Source organism: Chlorocebus sabaeus, chromosome 22 (assembly GCF_047675955.1).
Source record: "Chlorocebus sabaeus isolate Y175 chromosome 22, mChlSab1.0.hap1, whole genome shotgun sequence".
Lineage (NCBI taxonomy): Eukaryota > Metazoa > Chordata > Mammalia > Primates > Cercopithecidae > Chlorocebus > Chlorocebus sabaeus.
This window is the reverse complement of record NC_132925.1, coordinates 49,150,822-49,175,682: the sequence shown is the minus strand read 5'-3', so window position 1 is coordinate 49,175,682 and position 24,861 is coordinate 49,150,822. Positions and strand designations below refer to the sequence as shown.

The following is a 24,861-nucleotide window of genomic DNA, read 5'->3' as shown; positions in this document are numbered from 1 at the left end:
CTTCCTTATTGAAGAACTGTATCCCATATTGTCATGTTTTACAATTATCAGTTGGGTTTATAATAAGTTTTTTTTTTTTTTTCCCCCTAGAAACAGAGGCTTTTCATTTATTCTGTTAATAGTTGTCACTAGAGATGAGGTGTTCAGAATGAAAGATCGAGTACTCTGAGATAATTCTCACGCAAGAGGTATTAGGAACATAATGGGCAACAGTAGGGATCTGTTAATTAAAAACAAATCTTTAAGAAGTAAGGACTGTTAAGGATTGGTATGTGAGAATGAAATGGGGGAAGTAGGTGGTCTAGAAGAAGCTTAGTGTAACTGCATCACTGCATCTCCAGATAATTCTTTTAATTTCTAAAAACTCCATTTTCTTTTGTTTTTTTCTTTTTCTTTTCTTTTTTTTTTTTTGAGATGGGGGTCTCACTGTGTTGTCAGTGGCTATTTACAGGCACAATCATAGTGCACTACAGCCTTGAACTCCTGGCTCAAGCTATTCTCCAGTCTCCCAAGTATCTGGGATTACAGGCTTATGCTATTGTGCCTCCATTTTCATCTTTGAAGAATAGAACCAGGTCACAAAATTTGAGAGAGCAGCAGAGGAAGACAGAACTTTTATCACATATTTCCTAAACGAATGCTGCCTTTCCGTTTTATGTCATTGCATTTACATTTATCATTTATATGTTTTATCATACATATTTTACCAAATGTCATTTGGTCATTTAATGAAACAGTTCGTTTTTGCCTGTTAATCTTATGTTTTCTCTAGTGCAAGAGGTGGCAAATTGCTGGCATCATTTGACTCAATACTGTTAACCACTAAATTAATTATATGCCAGATTACCTATGAGTTTAGAGTTGGGTGGATGAAAAAAGCCCAGGCTAAAGTGCAGTAGCATGATCACTGCTCACTACAGCCTCCTTCTCCTGAGCTCAAGCCATCCTCCCACCTTGGCCTCCTGAGTAGCTGGGATGGCAGGTGTGCACTGCTACACCTAGCTAATTTTTTTATTTTTTGTAGAGTCAGGGTCTCACTATGTTGCCCGGTCTGCTCTCAAACTCCTGGGCTCAAGCAATCCTCCTGCCTTGGCGCCCCCCCCACCGCCCCCGCCAAAAGTACTAGGATTACAGGCATGAGCCACCATGCCCAGCCTTCAGTTGTCCCTTAAATGAAGATTAATATTGGAGAGAGTTGAGCCTCGAGAAGCTCTAGTTTCAGTCCTACACAATTACATATGTTCAGTTAACCTGCCAGAGGTTTTATTTCTCATCTATAAAACAAGAATGTTTTGAGATAACCTCTCAAGATTTTTAGATTTCACAATACTCAGATGATACCTATACAGACATATAAAGATTGGTTTTTAAAATAAAATGGCCAGGCATGGTGGCTCACACCTGTAACCCCAGCATTGTGGGAGGCCAAGGCGGAAAGATCACTTGAGCCCAGGAGTTCAAGACCAGCCTGGGCCACAGAGTGAGACCCTGTCTGTACAAAAAATTTTTTAAAATTAGCTGGGCGTGGTAGTATGTGCCTGTAGTTCCAGCTCCTCGGGAGGCTGAAGTGGGAGGATTGCTTGAGCCCAGAGGGTCGAGGCTACAATGAGTGGTGATTGTGCCAGTGCACTTCAGCCTGGGCAACAAAGCAAGACCCTGTCTCAAAAATAATAATAAAAGAATAATAATATTTTCTTTCAGAAAGAGACTTGCGTCTTAAACTTCTCATGCATTAATGCATTACTCATTTGTAGTCAGTTATATTTGATTTAAAAAGCAATTTCTTATCTGATTATAATTCCTAAATTACAAACTCTACAGACAGTAAATGAGGGATTTTGCATAAACTGGAACAGCTCGTGTATTGGAAAATCCAAATTTAAACAAAAGCCTTATAACTTTGGGTGGAGTGATTGTTTGTTATCAAATGCATTCAATCTAGGATTCCTTTATTTATTTGTTTATTTTGAGAAAGAGTCTCGCAGTGTTGCCCAGCCTGGAGTGCAGTGTTGTGATCTTGACTCACTGCAACCTTCGCCTCCCAGATTCAAGTGATTCTCCTGCCTCAGCCTCCTGAGTAGCTGGGATTACAGGTGTCCGCTACCACACTTGGCTAATTTTTTTTTTTTTTTTTTTTTTTTTTTTTTGAGACAAAGTCTTGCTCTGTCGCCCAGGCTGGAGTGCAGTGGCACCATCTCGGCTCACTGTAACCTCTGCCTCCTGGATTCAAGCAATTCTCCTGCCTCAGCCTCCTGAGTAGCTGGGATTACAGATGTGTGCCACCATGCCCAGCTGATTTTTGTATTTTTTTTAGTAGAGACGGGGTTTCACCATGTTGGTCAGTCTGGTCTCGAACTCCTGACCTCGTGATCCGCCTGCCTCAGCCTCCCAAAGTGCTGGGATTACAGGCATGAGCCACCATGCCTGGCCTAATTTATTATTATTGTTATTTTTTAGTAGAGTTAGGGTTTCAACATGTTGGCCAGGCTGGTCTCAAACTCCTGACCTGTAGTGATCCACTCACCTCAGCCTTCCAGAGTGCTGGGATTACAGGCATGAGCCACTGCACATGGCCTCGGATTTCTTTAAATGACTCTTTTTAAGTCCAATGTAATACGTATTATTTCATATGTAAATTATTAATTTGCATATCATTTTACAGAAAAGAAATCTGTCAAGTGGGAGTAGCATATCTTATTACACGATATTAATCTCTGGTTATACTAATTAGTAAGTTGTAATTTGAAATTAATACAAATTTATAGTGAAATTGGTGTTACCATGTGATATATATGTATACTTTTAAATAATGATGTTCACATAGACTGTATCTGTCAAAACTGATTAGTTTCTTATAAACATGAGAATTAAATTTTGGGCATAGACTGAATGCTTATTAAGCGGCAAGTGATTCTGGAGTGCATCAGTCTGCATTCATGAAACTAAGCATAGATATAAAATTGAACATGATTTGGTGCAGTAGCTCACACCTGTAATCCTAGCACTTTGGGAGGCTGAGGCAGGCGGATCGCCGGAGGTCAGGAGTTCAAGACCAGCCTGGCCAACATGGTAAAACCTTGTCTGTACTAAAAATACAAAAATTAGCCGGGCGTGCTGGCAGATACCTGTAATCCCAGCTACTCTGGAGGCTGAGGCAGGAGAATCACTTGAACTGGGAGGCGGAGGTTGCAGTGAACTGAGATTGTGCCACTGCACTCCAGCCTGGGCAGCAGAGCAAGACTCCATCTCAAAAAAAATAAAATAAAATGGAACATGGCTGAGAATATAGATTTCTTGAAATTTGGTGGGGGAAAGACTTGCGCCACAAATATCCTGGGCTTAGTGTCTTTTACAGAGAGAGTTTCTCATTAGATTCAATATCTTCTTTCTGTAGTTGCTGACCTATATATAATTGGTGCCTCTGTAAAGCCTGTTACTTTTAAGTAGAGTTGTTTTTCGTATTTAGCATAAACAGGCTGAGAATTTGTTGTTACTGTTGACTGACCACTTAGGATTGGCCATGGGGGAAGACAGAATAGTCATAAAAACCGTGAACCTGGATTTAGAATATCTGAGCTCCCAATTTAGCTTAACTTCTCACTAGTCCTCAGTCTTTAAATAATTCCAACTTCTCATGAGCCTCACATTCCTCGTATTTAAAATGAATGATAGCTGGGCACCCTTGCTTGTGCCTGTAGTCCCAGGTACTTGGGAGTCCGAGGCAGAGTCACTTGAACCCAGAAGTCCAAGACTAGCCTGGCCAACATAATGAGACCATCCCCATTCCCCCATCTCAAAAAACTTAAAAATTTGGAAAAATAAAAAGGAATAATTGCTGCCTTACAAACCTCACAAGATAGTTCAAAAGCAGAGACCTTTAACCTGGAAGCAGATCTTTTTAGTACTTACACAGTTTTTGTTTGTTTGTTTTGAGATGGAGTCTCAGAGTCTCGCTCTGTCACCCAGGCTAGAGAGCAGTGGCCCGATCTCGGCCCACCACAACCTCCACCTCCGGGGTTCAAGTGATTCTCCTGCCTCAGCCTCCTGAGTAGCTGGAACTACAGGCGCGTGCCACCATGCCCAGCTAAGTTTTTGTATTTTTAGTAGAGACAGAGTTTCACCATATTAGCCAGGATGGTCTCCATTTCCTGACCTTGTGATCCGCCTGCCTCAGCCCCCTAAAGTGCTGGGATTACAGGTGTGAGCCACCGTGCCTGCCACTTACACAGTTTTTTAATATCCACTGGGAATTTTGGTCACTATGAAAGCCTATTGCTACATAGACATTGCCCTCAACTCTGACTCTGTGCCATTATCAGTGTGCATTATTGTTCTTATGCTACTTTGTCCTCCCACTTGAGAGTATCAGTCTTCTGAGGATAAAGAGCCTGAAGCCCAAAAATACAAGTAGAAGTCAGTACATACTCATTGACACTTCAGATGGTATCTAAACAGAATGTTCTTCATCTCTAGTTATTTTTATTTTTATTTTACCTGACTAGTATAGATTTATGGTGTAAAATAAATTTTTATTATGTATCAACAAAAAACTTGGAACTCAGGATCATAGACTAACCAAAGAAAAGTAAATGGTGTTAGCCTTGATGATCTAAAGTTTCTCTCTCTCTCTCTCTTTTTTTTTTTTTTTTTTTTTTTTGAGGCAAGTCTCACTCTATCACCCAGGCTGGAGTACAGTGGCACATCTCAGCTCATCACAACCTGGGCCTCCTGGGTTCAGGTGATCCTCCCACCTCAGCCTCCCAAGTAGCTGCAACTGTAGGCATACAAGCCCCCCATGCCGTGCCCAGCTAATTTTTTTATTTTAATTTTTTGTAGAGATGGGGTCTCACCATGTTGCCCAGGCTGGTCTTGAACTCCTGGGCTCAAGCAGTCTGCCCACCTCAGCTTTCCAAAGTGCTAGGGTTGCAGGCGTGAGCCACTACGCCCGGACGATCTAAAGTTTCTTAAAACACCACGAGTCTTAAGGTAAAACTGTAATGCTTAAGTTTAGTTATTTAATCTTAAAATTAGATGTGCAAAGGTATTTTCTGAGTACATTATTTGAAAAATAGACAAATTTCAGCCGTCTTAGCACTCAGTTATTACCAGTAAAGACCAGTGGTTAAGAGTACATAAATAAGTACTTTATAAAGGAAACCCTAATTACTAGGATATTAAACAGATTTTCTAAATTTAAATTATCCAAGATTAAACCCATTTCCTTTTTTGATAAGATTACTAGTAGATTAGAGATCCTCTGAAGACAGGGTATGCTGGATTTCAGCAGTCATTTAACAGAGACTTTTGTGATATCTTTGGGGGAAAGTAATAACTTATTATTTGTAACTGAATAAGTGAATGAATGAGTGAAGATTACTAATTTAGTAAATGTCAGCCTGGAACAAGGTCTCTAATGGCTTGCTTCAGGATACTCCCTGTCCAGTTCAACCTCTTCGTTAATTCCTTGGCTAAAAATATTGATATGCTTAGTCAGTTGAAGATGTCAAGCAGCTGAAAAGAAAATTAGCTGAAAATTAGCAGGGCATGGTGGTGCACGTCTGTAGTCCCAGCTACTCGGGAGGCTGAGGCAGGAGAATCACTTGAGAACCCAGAAGGCAGAGGTTGCAGTGAGTTGAGATCGTGCACTGCACTCCAGTTTGGGGGACAGAGCAAGACTCCATCTCAAAAAATAAAAATAAAAAATAAAAAAGTGTTTCTGCCAAGCACAGTGGCTCACGCCTGTATCCCAATACTTTGGGAGGCTGAGGTGGGTGGATCACTTGAGGTCAAAAGTTCAAGATCAGCCTGGCCGACATGGTGAAACTCCATCTCTACTAAAAATGCAAAAATTAGCCATGCATGGTGGCATATGCCTGTAATCCCAGCTACTCAGGAGGCTGAGGCAGGAGAATCGCTTAACCTGGGAGGCGGAGGTTGCAGTGAGCCAAGATCGCACCACTGCACTCCAGCCTGGGCAATAGAATGAGACTCTGTCTCAAAAAATAAACAAATAAAAAATGCTCATCCCATCTGATGTAGACACAAGCACTGGGCCAAAGAGTGTGTGAATACTGTATATGGCTTCATATTTGTCATCTTATGTTAGGTATTGATACCAGGTTATAGAACTGTCTCTAGAAGATCCTTTTCTTTGGATCAAGATTCCAGCTTCTTTCTTTCCAATCATTTTTAAGTGACTGTTTTCCCATTACTGCCGTTCAAAATATCTAAATTTGAAATCATAATCTTCTTTCCCAGAACAAAGCTGTTTTTCATCTTCCCTGTTTGAATTGCATCATCATTCTCTTAGGATGGAAACCTAGGCCTTATCATTCATTCATTCTTCTCCATCTCCAGTGTACAGTCAACAAATCCTACTGGTTTCTCCTTCAGAAGTACTGCTAAGCTTTTTCATTTACATTTCTTCTGCCATTACTCTACTTCTCCCTATTATGTTTTAGTAATCTCTCCTCTGGTCTCACGTCTCTTCTTTAAGCCTTTGACTACCAAAGAAGGCAAAATGCCTTAAAACATAATGTCTTAGGAAGAAATGAAAGGCAAATTAATATCAACTATGAGAGATCATCTACTCTATAGCGGAGTAAAATTTCTTTATCATTTTCTTTACCCTAAACTTCAGCTAATCCCCCAAATTCTCCTGCTCATTTATTCGTTCACTCATTCAACAGTATTTTTAAGTATATGCTCTATACTGATGTTAATAGCCAAATATTATACTTATTTCACTATCCTTTGGCAATTCTTCTTGTCTCTTCAACTGTCATAGTTATGCTTTCTCTAGTTTTTCATCTCCAGACTCAACCTTGCAAACTCAATTCCTGTTTATTACGTACTAAATCTTGATTCATTTTAAGCCCCATAAATCATACAAGTCCCACAGCTGATGATTGGCAGAGCAATGATGACTCAAGTCTGTCTCTTATGCAGACTAGCACTCTCCCAACCCCATCTTACTGTACTTACTTATAAGGCCTGTTGTCTGAGCTTAATGATGTCAAACAGTAGAATACTGTAGTTGTAGTTGTATCTTAAGAGAAAAGGTGTAGGAATGAGAAATTGGCCATTTGGTTGCTTTTTGTTAACAAATTTTAAGAAGCTTGGAAAGAGTTGCATTTCCATAAGTAGCCAGTTACTATCTATCATATCTGTTTTCACCTTCCTGTTCTTTCTTAGTTACATCTCTTCGAGTCAGATGGCTATTCTTAAACAATTTTTGGAACCACAAGCTCTATGTAGTTTAATGGAAAATTAAGTAACAACAAGCCTTTGTATGTGGGTTTTTGTATGTGGGTTTATCCCCTCTCCCAAGCCATCTATGACTAGTAATACTGTGAAAAGAACAAATTGAGATAAATCCTCATGGTTTTTACTTTATTTTTTTTTGAGACAAAGTCTCACTCTGTTGCTCAGGCTGGAGTGCAGTGGTGCAGTCTCGGCCCACTGCAGCCTCAACCTCCCGGGTTCAAGCGATTCTCCTGCCTCAGCCTTCCAAGTATCTGGGATTACAGGCGCACGCCACCACGCCCCGCTAATATTTGTATTTTTAGTGGAGATGGAGTTTCACCATGTTAGCCAGGCAGGTGTTGAACTCCTGATCTCCAGTGATCCACCCGCCTCAAATCCTTGTTTTTACATGGACTTGAAATAGCCCATCAAATGCCATTTTTCTTTTTTAAAAAATCTTCATATTTTCTGATAATATAGAAAATGTTTATTTTTCATAACCGAAACAACATACTTGGTACGTTGTTCACCTGGGATTTGGAAATGATAAAAGAGCTATCAAGTAAGGATTTCAAGAAATGGTTTATGTACCTCTGACATTCATGGCATTCAACCTGAAATAGCTCTTCACTATGGTAAACAGCATTTTTAAAAACAACATCATTTACCTGTATATTACTTTCAAGTGGTAGTTTTCCAGCAATACAGAACTGAATTGTGATGCTTGGGGAAATTTTAATGATTTACTTTATACTTTTGAAATTTCTCAATATATATATTTTTTAAGATTGAAGGTATGACCTCACTTAGAAAATAAAACTTAAATCAACTGCTCCCCACCAAAGATTCTTTTTTTCTTTCTCATAACCTTTGATTGTGAAAATGTTACAACAACATGTATTATTTTCTCTTAAAAATATATATATATAATTAGGGACCAATAGTCAGTTGACATTTCTGAACAGCACGGGTGCAGTGATACCACCTGGAGAAGTTATATTTCCAGACAAAGTTAAATATTATTTAAATCTTTATTAAAGGTGAACATGGCCGGGCACGGTGGCTCAAGCCTGTAATCCCAGCACTTTGGGAGGCCGAGATGGGCGGATCACGAGGTCAGGAGATCGAGACCATCCTGGCTAACAAGGTGAAACTCCGTCTCTACTAAAAAGTACAAAAAACTAGCCGGGCGAGGTGGCGGGCGCCTGTAGTCCCAGCTACTCCGGAGGCTGAGGCAGGAGAATGGCATAAACCTGGGAGGTGGAGCTTGCAGTGAGCTGAGATCCGGCCACTGCACTCCAGCCTGGGCGACAGAGCCAGATTCCATCTCAAAAAAAAAAAAAAAAAAAAAAAAGGTGAACATACATTTTCTGTTGGGCCTTTGCAAATCCTGAAAACAAGTGATTCTTTATGGATCTCAGGTTTGGAGACCACTATTCTGTACTATTTCTCGGGACATTAAAAATATTATTTTATTATACTATTTCATTAAAAAAAATGTTTTTTCTATTTTTTAAAAACAAGAATCAGGTGAATCATTTTGTTTAATGAAATAAGTTTTGGTGTGCCTGTCCAGTTGCTTTGTAGGTAGTACTTGGAAATTACCTGGCCCATCTTTGAGTCTAGAGGTGGTATTACCATGGCTTTATATGATGTTTTGCAATTTCAAAACAGCTCCCTGCAGCACCTTTGAGTCCCATGGGTGGTACATGACATTGTGGTGTATGATTCCATTGAGGTAGGCAGTGCCTAAATAAGCAGTCTTTGTTGCTTACTGTATTTCTTGGAAAGCAAGACATAATTTAGTGTCTAAAGGTCAGTGCCTGTATTCTTTGCTGAAATTTCATAATTCTGACACTAAGCAAAAGCCTCTCTTGCCCTCCTTTCTGAACTAATTAGTTCTAAGCAATGAAATAAAGTACTTGCCTTATTTATATATTCATATGACCACAGTAATTTCAAAAGATTTTAAACTTCTTTCCATTTCCTTGCTTTTGTCATTTTTCCGTTCCTCCACCCACTGGCTGGTTATGGGGATTTGCTTTTACATAAAGAGAGCTACTGAAGTCAAACAAAATCTACGTCTTACTGAATCCCAGTGGGAGGTTAATGCAATTAGGGACTTTCTAGCTGAAGTGGTTGCCAGGTGAAAGAGAACAGAAGAGACTCCTTGAGTAATGCACAGCCAACTGATTTGCCACATTTTATCCTTAATGCCTTCTTTGTAGATCTGTTCTCTGTTTTAAGTGACTACAGATGTTAATTGATTATTAGATTTATCTTTTTTCTTTGACTCAACTTCTGTTTTCCTGTCTTTTGCCACTTTCGGAAAAACTTATTTACTCAGTTGTCAGACATCAGCATCAAGAAAGCCAGTCTGTGGAAACAGATAAAATTCCCTGGCCTTTGGACAGTTTTCCCCACTGGATCCTTCATGAATAAAATAGAGTGGAAAGAGAAGTAAGGAGAGCATTAGAGCATTAAGAATTTTATCCAAAAAGTAAAGTCATATTGATGACATCTGACAGTAGAGGTAGACTTTAATGATATGAAAGCCTCTGGAACTAGTTTTGGCTTTTATTAAGAACATCTTTTGTCCAGGATTTGCTTCCGAATAATGGGGGAGGGTATCCCGTTGTATGGGCCATGAGCTAATAATCAAAGCTGCTTTTACAGTGTTAAAATGTGGTATAATAAAGAGATTTTTTTTGGCCACGCGCGGTGGGTCACGCCTGTAATCCCAGCACTTTGAGAGGCTGAGGCGGGCGGATCACTAGGTCAGGAGTTCGAGACCAGCCTGACCAACATGATGAAACCCCATCTCTACTAAAAATACAAAAATTAGCTGGGTATGGTGGCGTGCGCCTGCAATCCCAGCTACTCAGGAGGCTGAGGCAGGAAAATCACTTGAACCCGGGAGGTAGAGGTTGCAGTGTGCCAAGATTGCACCATTGCACTCTAGCCTGGCAACAAAATGAGACTCCATCTTGGGAAAAAAAAAAAAAAAAAGGTTTTTAAAAGACACTTTTTCCCCGGAAATTTTGGAAAGGTAAAATCTATTTCCCTGTGAAATATTCAGCATCTCCCAGTATTCAACAGCTGTTGTTTAACACAATAAAGATGACTATTATTAGGTTTGTATTACTGAGGAAAAAATATTTTCTTGACAGAGATGATTTTGAACTTAATAGGTTTTTTTTTTGTTGTTTTTATTACCCAGATTATATTTATTTAGCAATATGCAGATTTATTTCATACATTCGATTTTTTTTTAAAAAAAATAAAGATTAGAGACAAGGTCTCACGATGTTCCTAGGTAGTCTGGAACTCCTGAGCTCAAGTGATCCTCCTGCCTCAGCCTCCCAAAGTGCTAGGATTACAGGCATGAGCCACAGTACCCGACCATAAATTAGATTCCATTGAAATTTGTGTTCTGTTTTGTTTTTGTCTAAGGGTATATTAGGTAAACTTCCATCAATGATGAGAAGTGTGAAAATACTCAGTGGAAAAAAAAATAGTAATGAACAGCTTATTTATAAAGTAATATCTAAGATTTTTTGGTTTTTTTTCATTTGTTTTAGGGACAGGATTTCACTCTGTCTGCCAGGCTGGAGTGCAGTTGCAGTCTCAACCTGCTGGGCCCAAACTGTTTTTCTCCCTTAAGCTTCTCCAAGTAGCTGGGACTACAGGCATGCCCCACACCATACCCTGCTAATTTTTGCTGTTGTTAGTTTTTATAGAGATGGAGTCTCCTTATGTTGCCCAGCCTGATCTGGAACTCCTGGCTTCAAGCAATCCTCCTGTTACCCTGGAAAGGGGTCCCAATACAGACCCCAAGAGAGGGTTCCTGCATCTTGTGCAAGAAAGAGTTTGAGGCGAATCCGTGAAGTGAAAGCAAGTTTATTAAGAAAGTAAAGGAATAGGCCGGGCGCGGTGGCTCACGCCTGTAATCCCAACACTTTGGGAGGCCGAGGCGGGCGGATCACAAGGTCAGGAGATCGAGACCATGGTGAAACCCCGTCTCTACTAAAAATAGAAAAAATTAGCCGGGCGCAGTGGCGGGCGCCTGTAGTCCCAGCTACTCGGGAGGCTGAGGCAGGAGAATGGCGTGAACCCGGGAGGCGGAGCTTGCAGTGAGCCGAGATTGCGCCACTGCACTCCAGCCTGGGCGACAGAGCGAGACTCCGTCTCAAAAAAAAAAAAAAAAAAAAAAAAGAAAGTAAAGGAATAAAAGAATAGCTACTCCATAGGCAGCAGTGGCTTGAGCTGTTCAACTAAGGATATGTATTATTACTTCTTGATTATATGCTAAACAAGGGGTGGAATATTAATGAGTTTTCTGAGAAAGGGGTGAGCAATTCCCTGAACTGAGGGTTCCTCCCACTTTTAGACTATATAGGGTAACTTCTGGACATTGCCATGGCATTTGTAAACTGTCATGGCACTTGTGGAAGTATCTGTTAACATGCTAATGCATTGTAATTAGCATATAATGAGCTTTTGGCTGGCTTCTTTACTGCACCCTATTTTATCAGCAAGGTCTTTATGACCTGTATCTAGTTCTGACCTCCTGTCTCATTTGTGACTTAAAATGCCTAACCCTTACTGGAAGTTCAGCGCAGTAAGTCTCAGTCTTATTTTACCTAGCCCCTATTCAAAAGCCTCTGATACTCTGACTTGGCCTTCCAAAATGCTGCAGTTACAGACATGAGCCATTGTGCCTGGCATAAAAGTTTCTTTCCTTTTTTCAAAGGAAATCTTCCATGTAATCAAATAAAATATCCCTGCTACATATCAAGATAGTTTTTTAGTTAAAGAACAAATTTTCGGCCGGGCGCGGTGCCTCAAGCCTGTAATCCCAGCACTTTGGGAGGCCGAGACGGGCAGATCACGAGGTCAGGAGATCAAGACCATGCTGGCTAACACGGTGGCGGATCACGAGGTCAGGAGATCGAGACCATCTTGGCTAACACGGTGAAACCCCGTCTCTACTAAAAAATACAAAAAACTAGCCGGGCGAGGTGGTGGGCGCCTGTAGTCCCAGCTACTCGGGAGGCTGAGGCAGGAGAATGGCGTAAACCCGAGAGGCGGAGCTTGCAGTGAGCTGAGATCCGGCCACTGCACTCCAGCATGGGGGACAGAGCGAGACTCCGTCTCAAAAAAAAAAAAAATAAAAATAAAAAAATAAAAAATAAAAAATAAAAAAAACTAGCTGGGCGAGGTGGCGGGCACCTGTAGTCCCAGCTACACAGGAGGCTGAGGCAGGAGAATGGCGTAAACCCGGGAGGCGGAGCTTGCAGTGAGCTGAAATCCGGCCACTGCACTCCAGCCCGGGCGACAGAGCGAGACTTCATCTCAAAAAAAAAAAAAAAAAAAGAACAAATTTTCTCAGTCTGGATCCTAACTTGACTTTGCTACTAAAATGTTGATTTAATTCTCACCCTCTTCTATATTGTCAAGTTGATTGCTTATATTAAAATAAAGCAGGGATTTGCAGATAACATTTTTTAATAAAGGGCCAGATACTAGATATCTTAAGCTTTGAGGCCCTTGTATGTTCTCTGTAACATATTCTTTATTGTTTTTTACAACTCCTGATAAATGTAAAAATATTTTGTAGCTCTTTTGTACAGGCCTTAAGAAAATAGGCAGAGGGCTTTAGCTTGCTAACTCTAACTAAACAATTCCTTTTTAATTAGTTGCTTTAAAAAAGGAAAAGTACAGACCCAAATGTGAAAGGTTATTTTTTTGAAGTAAAATTATAACTCGTACAAATTGAGCACACAGAGATTTCTAGCTCTGATTAACAAAAGAACCAATAAAATGTTAAAATCAGTCCAAATGAGAATTGGACTCGAGATTTATATTCTCTCCCAGACAGAATTCATTTACACTGTGATATGGTTTGGCTATGTCCCCACCCAAATCTCATCTTGAATTGTAGTTCCCATAATCCCCATGTGTCGTGGGACCCAGTGGGAAGTAATTTAATCATAGAGGCAGTTACCCTTATGCTGTTCCCGTGATAGTGAGTTCTCATGAGATCTGATGGTTTTATAAAGAGCATTTCCCCTGTACATGCTCTCTTGCCTGCCACCAAGTAAGACATGCCTTTGCTCCTCCTTTGCCTTCCACCATGATTGTGAGGCCTCCCCAGCCATGTGGAACTGTGAGTCCATTAAACCTCTTTTTCTTTATAAATTACCCAGTCTTGGGTATTTCTTTATAGCAATATGAAAATTGACTAATAGAGTAAATTGGTACCAGTAGAGTGAGCTACTGCTATTAAGATACCCAAAAATGTGGAAGCAGTTTTGGAACTGGGTAACAGAGGTTGGAACAGTTTGGAGGGCTCAGAAGAAGATAGGAAAATGTGGAAAAGTTTGGAACTTCCTAGAGACTTGGAGGGCTCAGGAGACAGGAAGATGCAGGAAAGTTTGGAACTTCCTAGAGACTTGATGAATGGCTTTGACCAAAATGCTGCTAGTGATATGGACAATAAAGTCCAGGCTGAGATGGTCTCAGATGAAGATGAGGAACTTGTTGACAACTAGAGCAAAGGTGACTCTTGTTATGTGTTAGCAAAGAGACTGGCGGCATTTTGCCCCTGCCCTAAAGATCTGTGGAACTTTGAACTTGAGAGAGATTATTTACAGTATCTGGCAAAAGAAATTTCTAAGTGTCAAAGTGTTTGAGAGGAAGCAGAGCATAAAAGTTTGGAAAATTTGTAGCCTGGTGATGCAAAAGAAAAGAAAAACCCATTTTCTGCTGAGAAATTCAAGCGTGCTGCAGAAATTTGCATAAGTAACAAGGAATTGAATGTTAATCACCAAGACAATGGGGAAAATGTCTCCAGGACATGTCACAGACCTTTGCAACAGCCCCTCCCATCACAGGCCTAGAGGCCTAGGAGGAGAAAATGGCTTCGTGGGCCAGGCCAAGGACCCCCATACTGTGTGTAGCCTACAGGTTTGGTGGTCTGCATCCCACCTGCTCCACCCTTAGCTAAAAGGGGCCAGGAGCTCAGGCCATGGCTTTGGAGGGTGTAGGTCCTATACCTTGGTAGCTTCCACATGGTGTTGAGCCCGTAGGTACACAGAAGTCAAGAATTGAGGTTTGGGAACCTCCTCCTAGATTTCAAAGGATGTATGGAAATGTCTGGATGTCCGGGCAAAAGTCTGCTGCAGGGGTAGAGCCCTCAGGGAGAACCTCTGCTAGGCCAGTGCGGAAGGAAAATGTGGGGTTAGAGACCCCACACGGAGTCCCCACTGGGGCACTGCATAGTGGAGCTGCTAGAAGAGGGCCACCATTCTCCAGACCCCAGAAAAGTAGATCCACTGACAGCTTCCACCATGCACCTGGAAAAGCTGCAGACACCTAACACTACCCCATGAAAGCAGCCAGGAGCAGGGCTGTACCCTGCAAAGCCACAGTGGTGGAGCTGCCCAAGGCCATGGGAGCTCACCTCTTGCATCATTGTGACCTGAATGTGAGACATAAAGTCAAAGGAGATCATTTTGGAGCTTTAAGATTTGACTGCCCTGCTGGATTTTGGACTTGCATGGAGCCTGTAGCCCCTTCATGTTAGCCAGTTTCTCCCATTTGGAATGGGTGTGTTTACCCAATGCCTGTACCCCCATTTTATCTAGGAAGTAACTAACTTGCTTTTGATTTTACAGGCTCATAGGCAGAAGAGACTTTGTCTTGTCTCACATGAAACTTTGGACTGTGGACTTTTGAGTTAATGCTGAAATGAGCTAACACTTTCGGGGACTGTTGGGAAGGTGTTGACAAAAAGAGTCATACTCTATAAAATATTGGAATAGATTTATTCTGAGCCAAATATAAGTAACCATGGCCCATGACACAGCCCTCAGGAGGTTTTGAGAACATGTGCCTAAGGTAGTTGGGTTGCAGCTTGGTTTTGTACATTTTAGGGAAGCATGAGACATCAAATACATTTGAGAAATACCTTGGTTTGATCCACAAAGGAGAGTTCCAAGCAGGGGATTCCAGGCTATAGGCAGATTTAAGCATTTTCTGGTTTACAATTGGTTGAGTTTGTCTAAAGACCTGGGATTAATAGAAAGGAAATGTTCAGGTTAAGATAAAAGATTGTGGAGACCAAGGTTCTTTTGAAGTCTCATAGTAGCTGCCCTTAGAGACAATAGGTGACAAATGTTTCCTATTCAGACCTTTTAAAGGTGCTAGACTCTCAGTTAATCTCTTCAGGATTGGGAGGGCCTGGAAGAAAAAGATCTAGCTATGTTAATAGAGATTCTTTACAGATGCAGATTTTCCCCTACAAAGGATGGCTTTGCAAGGCCATTTCAAAATATGGCAGAGAAATATGTTTTGGGGTAAAATATTTTGATTTTCTTCTTTGTCACGTAATGTTATGCCAAAGTCAGATTGGAAAGTAAGTCATGATACATAGGGTTAAATAAAACCCAACTGATGAGAACTTATGGTTTGTAGGGCATGACTCCCCAGACTCCTTAGATAGGAATTTGGGCAAGATTTATAAAAATCAGAGCTTAGTCCTCAAAGGCATGATTGGTTTTGAAATGTGAGGACATGAGATTTGGGAGAGGCCGGGGTGGAATGATATGGTTTGGCTGTGTCCCCACCCAAATCTCATCTTGAATTGTAGTTCCCATAATCCCCATGTGTTGTGGGAGGGACCTGGTGAGAGGTAATTTAATCACGGGGCCAGTTACCCTCATGCTGTTCTCGTGCTAGTGAGTTCTCATAAGATCTGATAGTTTTAAAAGGGGCTTTCCCCCTCTTGCTTGGCAATTCTTGTTGCCGCCACGTGAAGAAGGTTGTGTTTGCTTCCCCTTCCGCCATGATTGTAAGTTTCCCAAGACTTCCCCAGCCCTGTGGAACTGCAAGTCAGTTAAACCTCTTTCGTTTATAAATTACCCAGTCTCAGGTATGTCTTTATTAGCAGCATGAGAACAGACTAATACACATTGCATCACAAACATTGTCCATGAGGTAATTTCTATCTCTAGAGACTTGCAAAACAGCCTAGCCAAAAACAAAGATTCACACCTTTATAAAATCAGATAACTTCAAAGGGTCCAATAGACAACAACTAGCATTCCCTTGAAAGGACACTCAAAATCTTTTACCATTTTGGTCTTCCATAAATTTTGCTGACAGTCTCCCATCTCTCTTGTGATCAATAATAATTTTCAAAGATTATTAATTATGATTTCTTTTTTTTTAAGAGACAGGGTCTCTCTCTGTCGCCCAGGCTAGAGTGCAGTGGTACAATCACAACTCAAAGCAAATTTCAACTGCTGGGCTTAAGTGATTCTCCCATCTCAGCGTCCCGAATATCTCCAAATGTTATTTTTGATCAGAAAATAGTTAGTCTTGTTACCAGAAAGCCATCCCAGTCCAAACTCCAAGAGAGGGTTCTTGGATCTTGCACAAGAAATAATTTGGGCAAGTCCATAGAGTAAAGTAAAAACAAGTTTATTAGGAAAGTAAAGGAATAAAAGAATGGCCTCCATAGGCAGAGCAGCCCCAGGGGCTGCTGGTTGTCCATTCTTATGGTTATTTCTTGATTATATGCTAAACAAGGGGTAGATTATTCATGCCTTCCCTTTTAAGACCAATATAGGGTAACTTCCTGACATTGCCTTGGCATTTGTAAACTGTCATGGAGCTAGTGGTAGGAGTGTAGCAGTGAGGAGGAACAGAGGTCACTCTCATCGCCATCTTGGTTTCGATGGTTTTTAGCTGGCTTCTTTACTGCAACCTGTTTTATCAGCAAGGTCTTTATGACCTGTATCTCATGGTGACCTCCTATGTCATCTTGTGACTAAGAATACCTCAACTTGCTGGGAATGCAGCCTAGCAGGTCTTAGCCTTATTTTACCTAGCCCATATTCACGTTGAAGTTGCAGGTGTAAAAGTTTCTGACAGTCTCATTAGGTTTGGTCTGATTATTCACATAGGTGCAGCCACAGTGCTAGTTAGTCATACAGGGACATCCTTGAACTATCTTTGCAAATCCAGAGCCATACAGTTTTGAGCAATTACTAAGACAACACAATTAACTTCTGTGTGGAGGTTTTCATAAGGATTCAGATTGGACTTTTAAACACTCTTTAATATTTACTATACTAAGGTTAGGAAATACATCTGAGAAACTCTCTCACCAGATTTCACCTGCAGTACATATAAATTTGGGTGAATTAATCTCATCTTCAAGTCCCCAGTATTTTCTAAGGCTTGCCAGGAAGTGACTTTCCTTACCACCTCAGGAATCAGGCCAGTGTTCCTGGGAGTACTTTCTTTTAGGCATTGGCTCCCTATATAAAGTCAACTATTGTTTCTTAAAGTAGTTTGTCAATGAGAATCATTCTCAAATGTGATGTTCTCATTTATGAGATTCCAGTATATACAGTTACAGAATCCAATTATATCTTGATAAAAAGGAGATGAGATTGGTATTGATCCTATGCAAATAACAATATTGCCATAAGAAGTTAAGGAAAACTCAGTACGTTTCTGAATGCTCAGTATTCCATGAAAATCAGATACTACTTAATGTTTTGTTCAGATCACAGAGGCAGAATCAATCTACTAAAACGTGGGTTAGAAGTAGTTTAAGGAGAAAGTGAAAGGGCTTCCTCATATAGCCACAAAAAATAGAACAATAAGATAACATGGGATGGGCACAGTGTTTCATGCCTATAATCCCAGCACTTTGGGAGACTGAGGTGGGAGGATCACTTGAAGCCCGGAAGACTGAGGCACTGCACTCCAGTCTAGATGACACAGAGAGACCCTGTTTCAAAAAAAAAAACAAAAAAAAGATTCAATCTTGGGGAAGGCAAGATCGAAAGAGTTAACAAAGGAGATTTGGGCCCCTGATTAAGATAGGATCATGGATAAGAAACAATACTTGATTATTTAATCAAAATGAGAATAAAAGATAAGGTACTACAATTTGTAAAGAACCTAAGCTCTTTCACAAGTAAAGAACCTTTGTTCTTTCTGGTTTGATTTGTTTTGTATTTAATCATCTAGAACATAATCCAACATAAAGCCAGAGAATTAATTGTGCTCTCTAAGAAAATTACACACAAATAAGAATCATTTTTCATATTATAGATGAAGGCATTAATCAGTAAACCAAAGACGCAAACCCATCAACGCTGATTAAATTTTGCCAAAATTTTAACATGTTTCATGGCTTCTTTTCACATCCCAGCAGTATATTTTCCAAGGCAAATCAAATTCACTTTTTAAGATTTGTCTTTCTAGCCTGGGAAACATGCTAAAACCCCATCTCTACAAAAAATACAAAAATTAGCTGGGCATGGTGGTATGCACCTGCAGTCTCAGTTACTTGAGAGGCTGAGGTAGGAGGATTACTTGAGACTGGAAGACGGACATTGTACTCAGCCGAGATGGCACCTCTGCACTCCAGCCTGGGCAACAGATTGAGACCCCCATCTTAAAAAATAAATAAATAAATGATTTATCGTTCACATTCTGCAACTGTCACTTTACTTTGTAACAAAAAGATTTTCCTTTTCCTTTAAAAACAAAAAGACTTACACCTTGTATTTCTCTATTACTATTATTCCTAGTATAGTTACAACCACCTGTATCAATTATGACTTCTGTTGCAGAGAGAAAACTGGGTAGAGAGAATGGATAATAAGAACTACATCATACACAAGCTCATTAGTAAAGCTCACAAATACACATAGCAGACTTTCTATAGCCACACACATCTCTTTTACACCTTCTTAACATGGCAAAAATGAAGTCATTTATTAACATTACTCAAAGATATAACCACTCTAATAGCATATACAAAACAAGCAAAAGTATGTAAGCTTAAAACTATGTTTAAACAATGTTTTAGTATTCTAATTAGAAATTCATCTGGGCATCCAAACATACTTATTAATTAGCTCCATTTAACATTAGTCTGTGATTTTTAAATTACCATAAGATCCTGGAGATATTTAAGCTGACTCCTAATTGCTATTGATATAAAAAGCTTGTCAGCATTGTGATTCAATTTAGATTAACACAAACTTTCATTTTTAAAATACTAAACATTACAAAAGAAGAATAATATTAATTTTATCACTAAACCTGTATAAGTAAGTTTACAAAGTTCAGATTAAATTTTTTCTACATGAGAAAACAAACTCCAAGTAAAAGAAAGTGTATATAGTATTATAGTTAACTCTGACACTAGCCTCGATTTGCCAAATATTTACCTTAAGTATGTGAATTTGGATTCTTAAAACGTTTCCAAACTGGTAGAATCTCTAAGGAGAATCTTTTGTTCTTTGTCTAGCATGTTTAAAGTGTCAGATGTTCACTTTCTTCTTAGATTTGTAGGGATGTTTGACATATGTGCTTATTTAGCTCTGTAAAACCCATGAGATCCGAGGTCCTTTAATTTAGGAGACATTATAATCTAATTTATTAATACTCTCTAAAGGTAGGAAAATGTTTTATACTTATATAACAAGAGGCCATGGTCTTTCTGTTTTGTTTTTTAAAGATAGAGTCTTGGCCGGGCGCGGTGGCTCAAGCCTGTAATCCTAGCACTTTGGGAGGCTGAGACGGGCGGATCATGAGGTCAGGAGATCGAGACCATCCTGGCTAACACGGTGAAACTCCGTCTCTACTAAAAAATACAAAAAAAAAACTAGCCAGGCGAGGTGGCGGGCAGCTGTAGTCCCAGCTACTCTGGAGGCTGAGGCAGGAGAATGGCGTAAACCCGGGAGGCGGAGCTTACAGTGAGCTGAGATCACACCACTACGCTCTAGCCTGGGCAACAGAGCGAGACTCCGTCTCAAAAATAAATAAATAAATTAATTAAATAAATAAAGATAGAGTCTCACTCAAACACAGGCTGAAATGCAGTGACATGATCATAGCTCACTGCAACTCAAACTCCTAGGCTCAAGTGATCCCTTTACCTCAGCCTTCTAAGTAGGTGGGACTACAGGCACATACCACCATGCCCAGCTAATTTTATTTATCATTTTTGTAGGGACAGGGTCTTGTTATGTTGCCCAGGCTGGTCTCAAACTCCTGGCCTTAAGTGATCCTGCCACCTCAGCCTCCCAAAATGATTACAGGGCACATAAAGAGCTATGGCTTTAGTTCTACAACTTTTTAGCCGTGGGTCAAAAGTAAACACAGAATCACAAAACCTCACTGGTCCAGAGCTCAAAGAGCTGTTCCCCTTCATTGCTCAGGTTGGTCTCAATCTCCTGGCTTCAAGTGATCTGCCCACCTCAGCACTCCTGAAGTGCTGGGATTATAAGTATGAGCCACCGCGCAGAGCCAGAATTCTTAATTGAATTACACTCGACATAGACAAATGGAGAAAAAAGACTGACGAGCTGGATTATTTTTTGATTTCTCATTCAACAGAGAATAGATATCTATCAGTCTTCTATAGAGACCTCAAATGGTCAAACCATAAAACCAAATTCTGAATTAGTGCTGCCATCAGTGAGGAGTAACTTACTGACCATGCGTAAACCAGAAACAAAAAGTCAGCAAGAGAAGAAACAAATGAGAACAAGGAAGTCAGCAAAACTAAAGTCCTACTGCCACTTAGGGTTTCCTTTGGAAGCCAAGAAGAGATGTACCCAGGCTAAAACAGTCAGTGAGGAGGTACATTTATCTAGTAACTCAGTTTACTTTGTTCTGTCAGATAAATTCATTGCCATCTTGGTGGAACCTCTAAAAACGTAAAAAGGTAATTTTTTTCAAAAAGACAAAATCATTACTTTTATATAAATATACAATGAACATTTCTCACAAAGTCTGCTTTAGGCCCAGACAACTCTCCAGGGCAGCTGTCCTCCATTTAGTGGTTTATCCAATCAAAGCAGATTTGATCCATGGCACCGTGTCTCAACACATGCTTCAGTGATCTCAGTGGCAAAGTAAGAGAGGATAAAAGAGCTTCACATTAGCAATTAAATGCTTTGACTTAGGTTACACACTCACTTCCTTTTTTTCACAACCCGTTGGTCAGAACTAGTCACATGGCCTTGCAAAGGGAATTAGGTTGCACACTCAGGTTACAGGCTCCCTTCCTTTTTTTCACAACCCATTGGTCAGAACTAGTCACATGGCCTTGCAAAGGGAACTGGGAAATGTAGTCTTCCATGTGTGTTCAGAAAGGGAAGAAGCACTGGAAATATCTGAGTGCCAACAATTGTACTTAAAATTATAGAATTGTAACAAACATTAATCTTACCAAAGATTAAATACTGTACCTACCCAGGGAAGAATATACAATGCCCAACATTCAGCTGTATAATTGTGAAGAAAATAATAACTTACTAGATTTTATGTTAGACTGCACACAATCTAATAGCTCGGTATATTTAAAAACCCACATCAGATATGTTCCTATGGGAGTACAGTTACAGTAAGTGATTTTTGAGAGAAGGAAGGGAAAAAATACGGATTCTCTTATAGAGTCCTTCAAATTGAAATCACAACTGATTTGAAATAACAAAATACTTGTACATATATATTTTTTAAACTGAAGGGATGGAAATCACAGTGGTAATAGTGGCTTGTTTGGTCTTCCAAGTGGTGAGGTTACAGATAGTTTTTGCTTTCTTTTCTGCTCATTTGCACTTTCAAAGTTTTCTACAATAACCATGATTGTCTTAAAAGAAGATATTGAATATGCTAGTAAACAGAGTTAAGCAAACAACAGCTAGTGTTGATGCTAGTGATACAGGATTGGGGTTTTCGTTGTTTTTGTAGAAACGTATTTACTCAGTTGAAACCTTACCACCTAATTTTTAAGTGAAAACAAAACTTCTATTAAATCAAATTATTTATTGTTGTGGAAAGTCAGGGTCAGAGTTCTGTGTCTCTAGAGATGGTAAAGGAATTTCTGGAGCCATGGTTTCAACCCAACATTTTCTTTATATTCATTCAAGGTGTCATGGTTTAAGTGAAAGAATGTTAAACGCGGCTGGTGAATACTGATAGAAAGACCTTCTTTGACCTGTCAGTACTGTGCTGGCCTGAGCTTCCAGACCCATACTTAACTAAAAGTAAAGAAATTATCACACTTCCAGGCTCATAGAAAGGCTCATATCACACCCCCAGGCTCATAAGCTTTACTGTATTAAATTGTCTTCATGTCTGATTCCTTTCTGCATGTTAACCTCAGAGAAATATTAGTAGATATACTTTATACATGCCACACTATATTTGTAATCATTTAAATTCCTCCTATGTGTGTTCCCCACAACTGCTTTTACAAATGAAGAAATAAGGTTCAGATCTGATAACTTGCCTAAATCCCAAAGTGACTTTTTCAAGTCAGAAACTGTCTTAATAAGAGATTCAATACTGTCATGTAGTGTCCTGGGTGTTCAGTAAATAGTATGTGTGATGATACAGGGGCTGAGCCTGGGCTTATGACTGTGATGTTTTAATCTCTTGCTTAGATTTCAGAGTATTTTTTTCTCTGTCCATAGTGAATACAATTTTAGAGTTTCGTGCTCAGTTTTCTTTTTCTAGTTGTTTTCTCACTCATGTTCTATTTTCATTTTAAATGATTTTGCCAACATAAAATGAAAAATAAAAGAAGAAACATTAGAAAAACAGGGAAATCTGTTCTGGCAATCTTCTGGACCTTTATTGAAACAGGTAGATTGCTTTTTCTTTGTATCTACTGAACCAAGCTACTTAAACAGTGATATTTTATTTAGAATGTTTTTAATCTTCTTTAAGCGATTCTTTCAACCTTATCTGATTTAAATGAGAAGACAAATGTGAATGTTGATTAAATACCCTGTAGCTTTAAATCCAACCAGTGTGGTGCTTTTGTCTTTTATAAAAGATGCTCACAGCTGGAGAAGAGAGGCAGATACTGTCTGTGATCTCCATTCTCAGAGTCAAACTATTCATTTGCATTAGCTGCTCTAGCAAACCGCGTGCGCGCGCACACACACGGATGCTTGTTTGGCAGAAGCTTTCTGTTTATTCAGCACAGAGTTCTCCTAGGCTCCCAGATATAGAAAGCTCTAAGAGTTGCTACAGGAGATAGAATTGAAACTGTATATAGGCTGAGGTGGGCACTGCGGAGGATTGGCTATGCAAGGGTATTGATGTGGTGCGGCTGTACCTGCCTGTTTTGTGAAAGTCACTTCTCTGAGACTGTGAAGGTGAGAAGCCCAGGGATCCACTAGAACCTTCATTGCGGCTGGCTCTTTGGTGGGGGAAAGCATTCCCAGTGGTAGCTGTCCTCATTTGCAGCGTTGTTCTCGGAAACCAAGTATGTGCAGCAGTGACAGACTATGCCACAGCTCCTCTGCAGTTTGGAAGCTGGAACAAATGGAAAGAGCTTATAGCCAAGAGAGGTTGTGATTTGTTTTTACGATCCAAGCTTGCTCTGGCAGTGCACAAATGAAGGATGAGCTTTGTGGCAAGCAAAATCAGCAGACTGCCTGACAGGGGGTTTTGGTAAGATAAATGTGTTGTGATTTTTTTTCTTATTTTTTGACTTTTCTATATCAGCTGTATAGAACCGCTTCTTAGCAATAACCAAAACATTTTGCAAAATCACATTTGATGGAAAAAGGATGACCAAGGGAACCAGAAGGAGAAACATAACTTGTGGTCATTCAGTTGTGACCTTCAGAGATAATCCAAGTTTTCTCATGTGTCTCTCAACAGACAGAAGCCAGGAATTTCCAGAGCAAAGAATGTAAACTAACAAACCTCTTTTCTTTGAATAGTCATAATTATGCTTTTTTTTCCCTGCTTTTTCTATAGTCTGAAGCGGGAGAAGGAAAAATAAAGCCTTCCTCCTGTTATAGAGTTGTTGCCACTGGAACAGTAATAGGCTGAGAACATAAGTATGGAGGTGGAGGAAGGCAGGATAAGGAGTCTGCTATTTTCATAGCTGTGCGTTGGTGGATATTTGTCTTGGGTTCATTGTCATTGCTGTTTGATATCAAGTGGTTGTGAATGCTGTATCTCTTTGCTTTTACTATAACTGAATCTCTTTTATGTTCTCTTTTGTACATTTTCTTTGCCAGACCCAATTCTATTGATATGAAGCCTTTTTCTGTTACTGTTTATACCTATTAGCCGTTATTAGAGAAAAGATAGTTGTAGAGAGTAGCCCTCCAATATTTATGGACCTCAAAAAAGATAAATGTAAGTTTTACTTTTAGCAGATTTTGGAGTCTTGCTTCTGGATTCTTTAATAGGTGTTTTATTACAAATTAGAGAAATGAGTTGCATTAGATTTGCAAAAACCTATCAGAATCACCTTGCTTTAAGTTGGATCTTATTTCTTATGTTTTTTCTAAACATTGGAGTTTACTTTTCCTCATCCTAACTTAGGCAGGTGTTACTGGAAGGTATATTCCTATCTCAGAGAGCCAAGTTTCCTAGCTGCTTAGAGTGGCCACAGAAGAGCTCCATTGACACCTGACTTTTTGCTGACTCATTGGTTATGTAAGCCTTGTAAATACAACTCTCCATATACTCCATTAGGTTACTGGCAGGTGCCCTCCTCCCTGTTTACTGACCTTTTCCTCTCAGCATCCTTCTGTTCCTTCTGTAAGC

The 24,861-nt window shown here is 39.9% G+C and overlaps 1 protein-coding gene across 18 annotated transcripts in view; it reads left to right on the top strand.

Moving 5' to 3' along the window:
- Window positions 1-24,861, top strand: part of TMCC1 (transmembrane and coiled-coil domain family 1) — a 250,187-nt gene that overhangs the window by 182,583 nt on the left and 42,743 nt on the right. The window contains exon 1 of one of the 18 annotated variants that reach the window (XM_007985370.3): window positions 23,192-23,450. The exons of 16 other annotated variants lie outside the window; for them this stretch is intronic. In XM_007985370.3, the coding sequence (XP_007983561.1) occupies window positions 23,394-23,450 (57 nt within the window). In that variant the 5' untranslated portion in view covers window positions 23,192-23,393. Of the gene's footprint in view, window positions 1-23,191; window positions 23,749-24,861 lie in introns of those variants that run through there. One more of the 18 variants, XM_038003500.2, reaches the window with a different exon arrangement.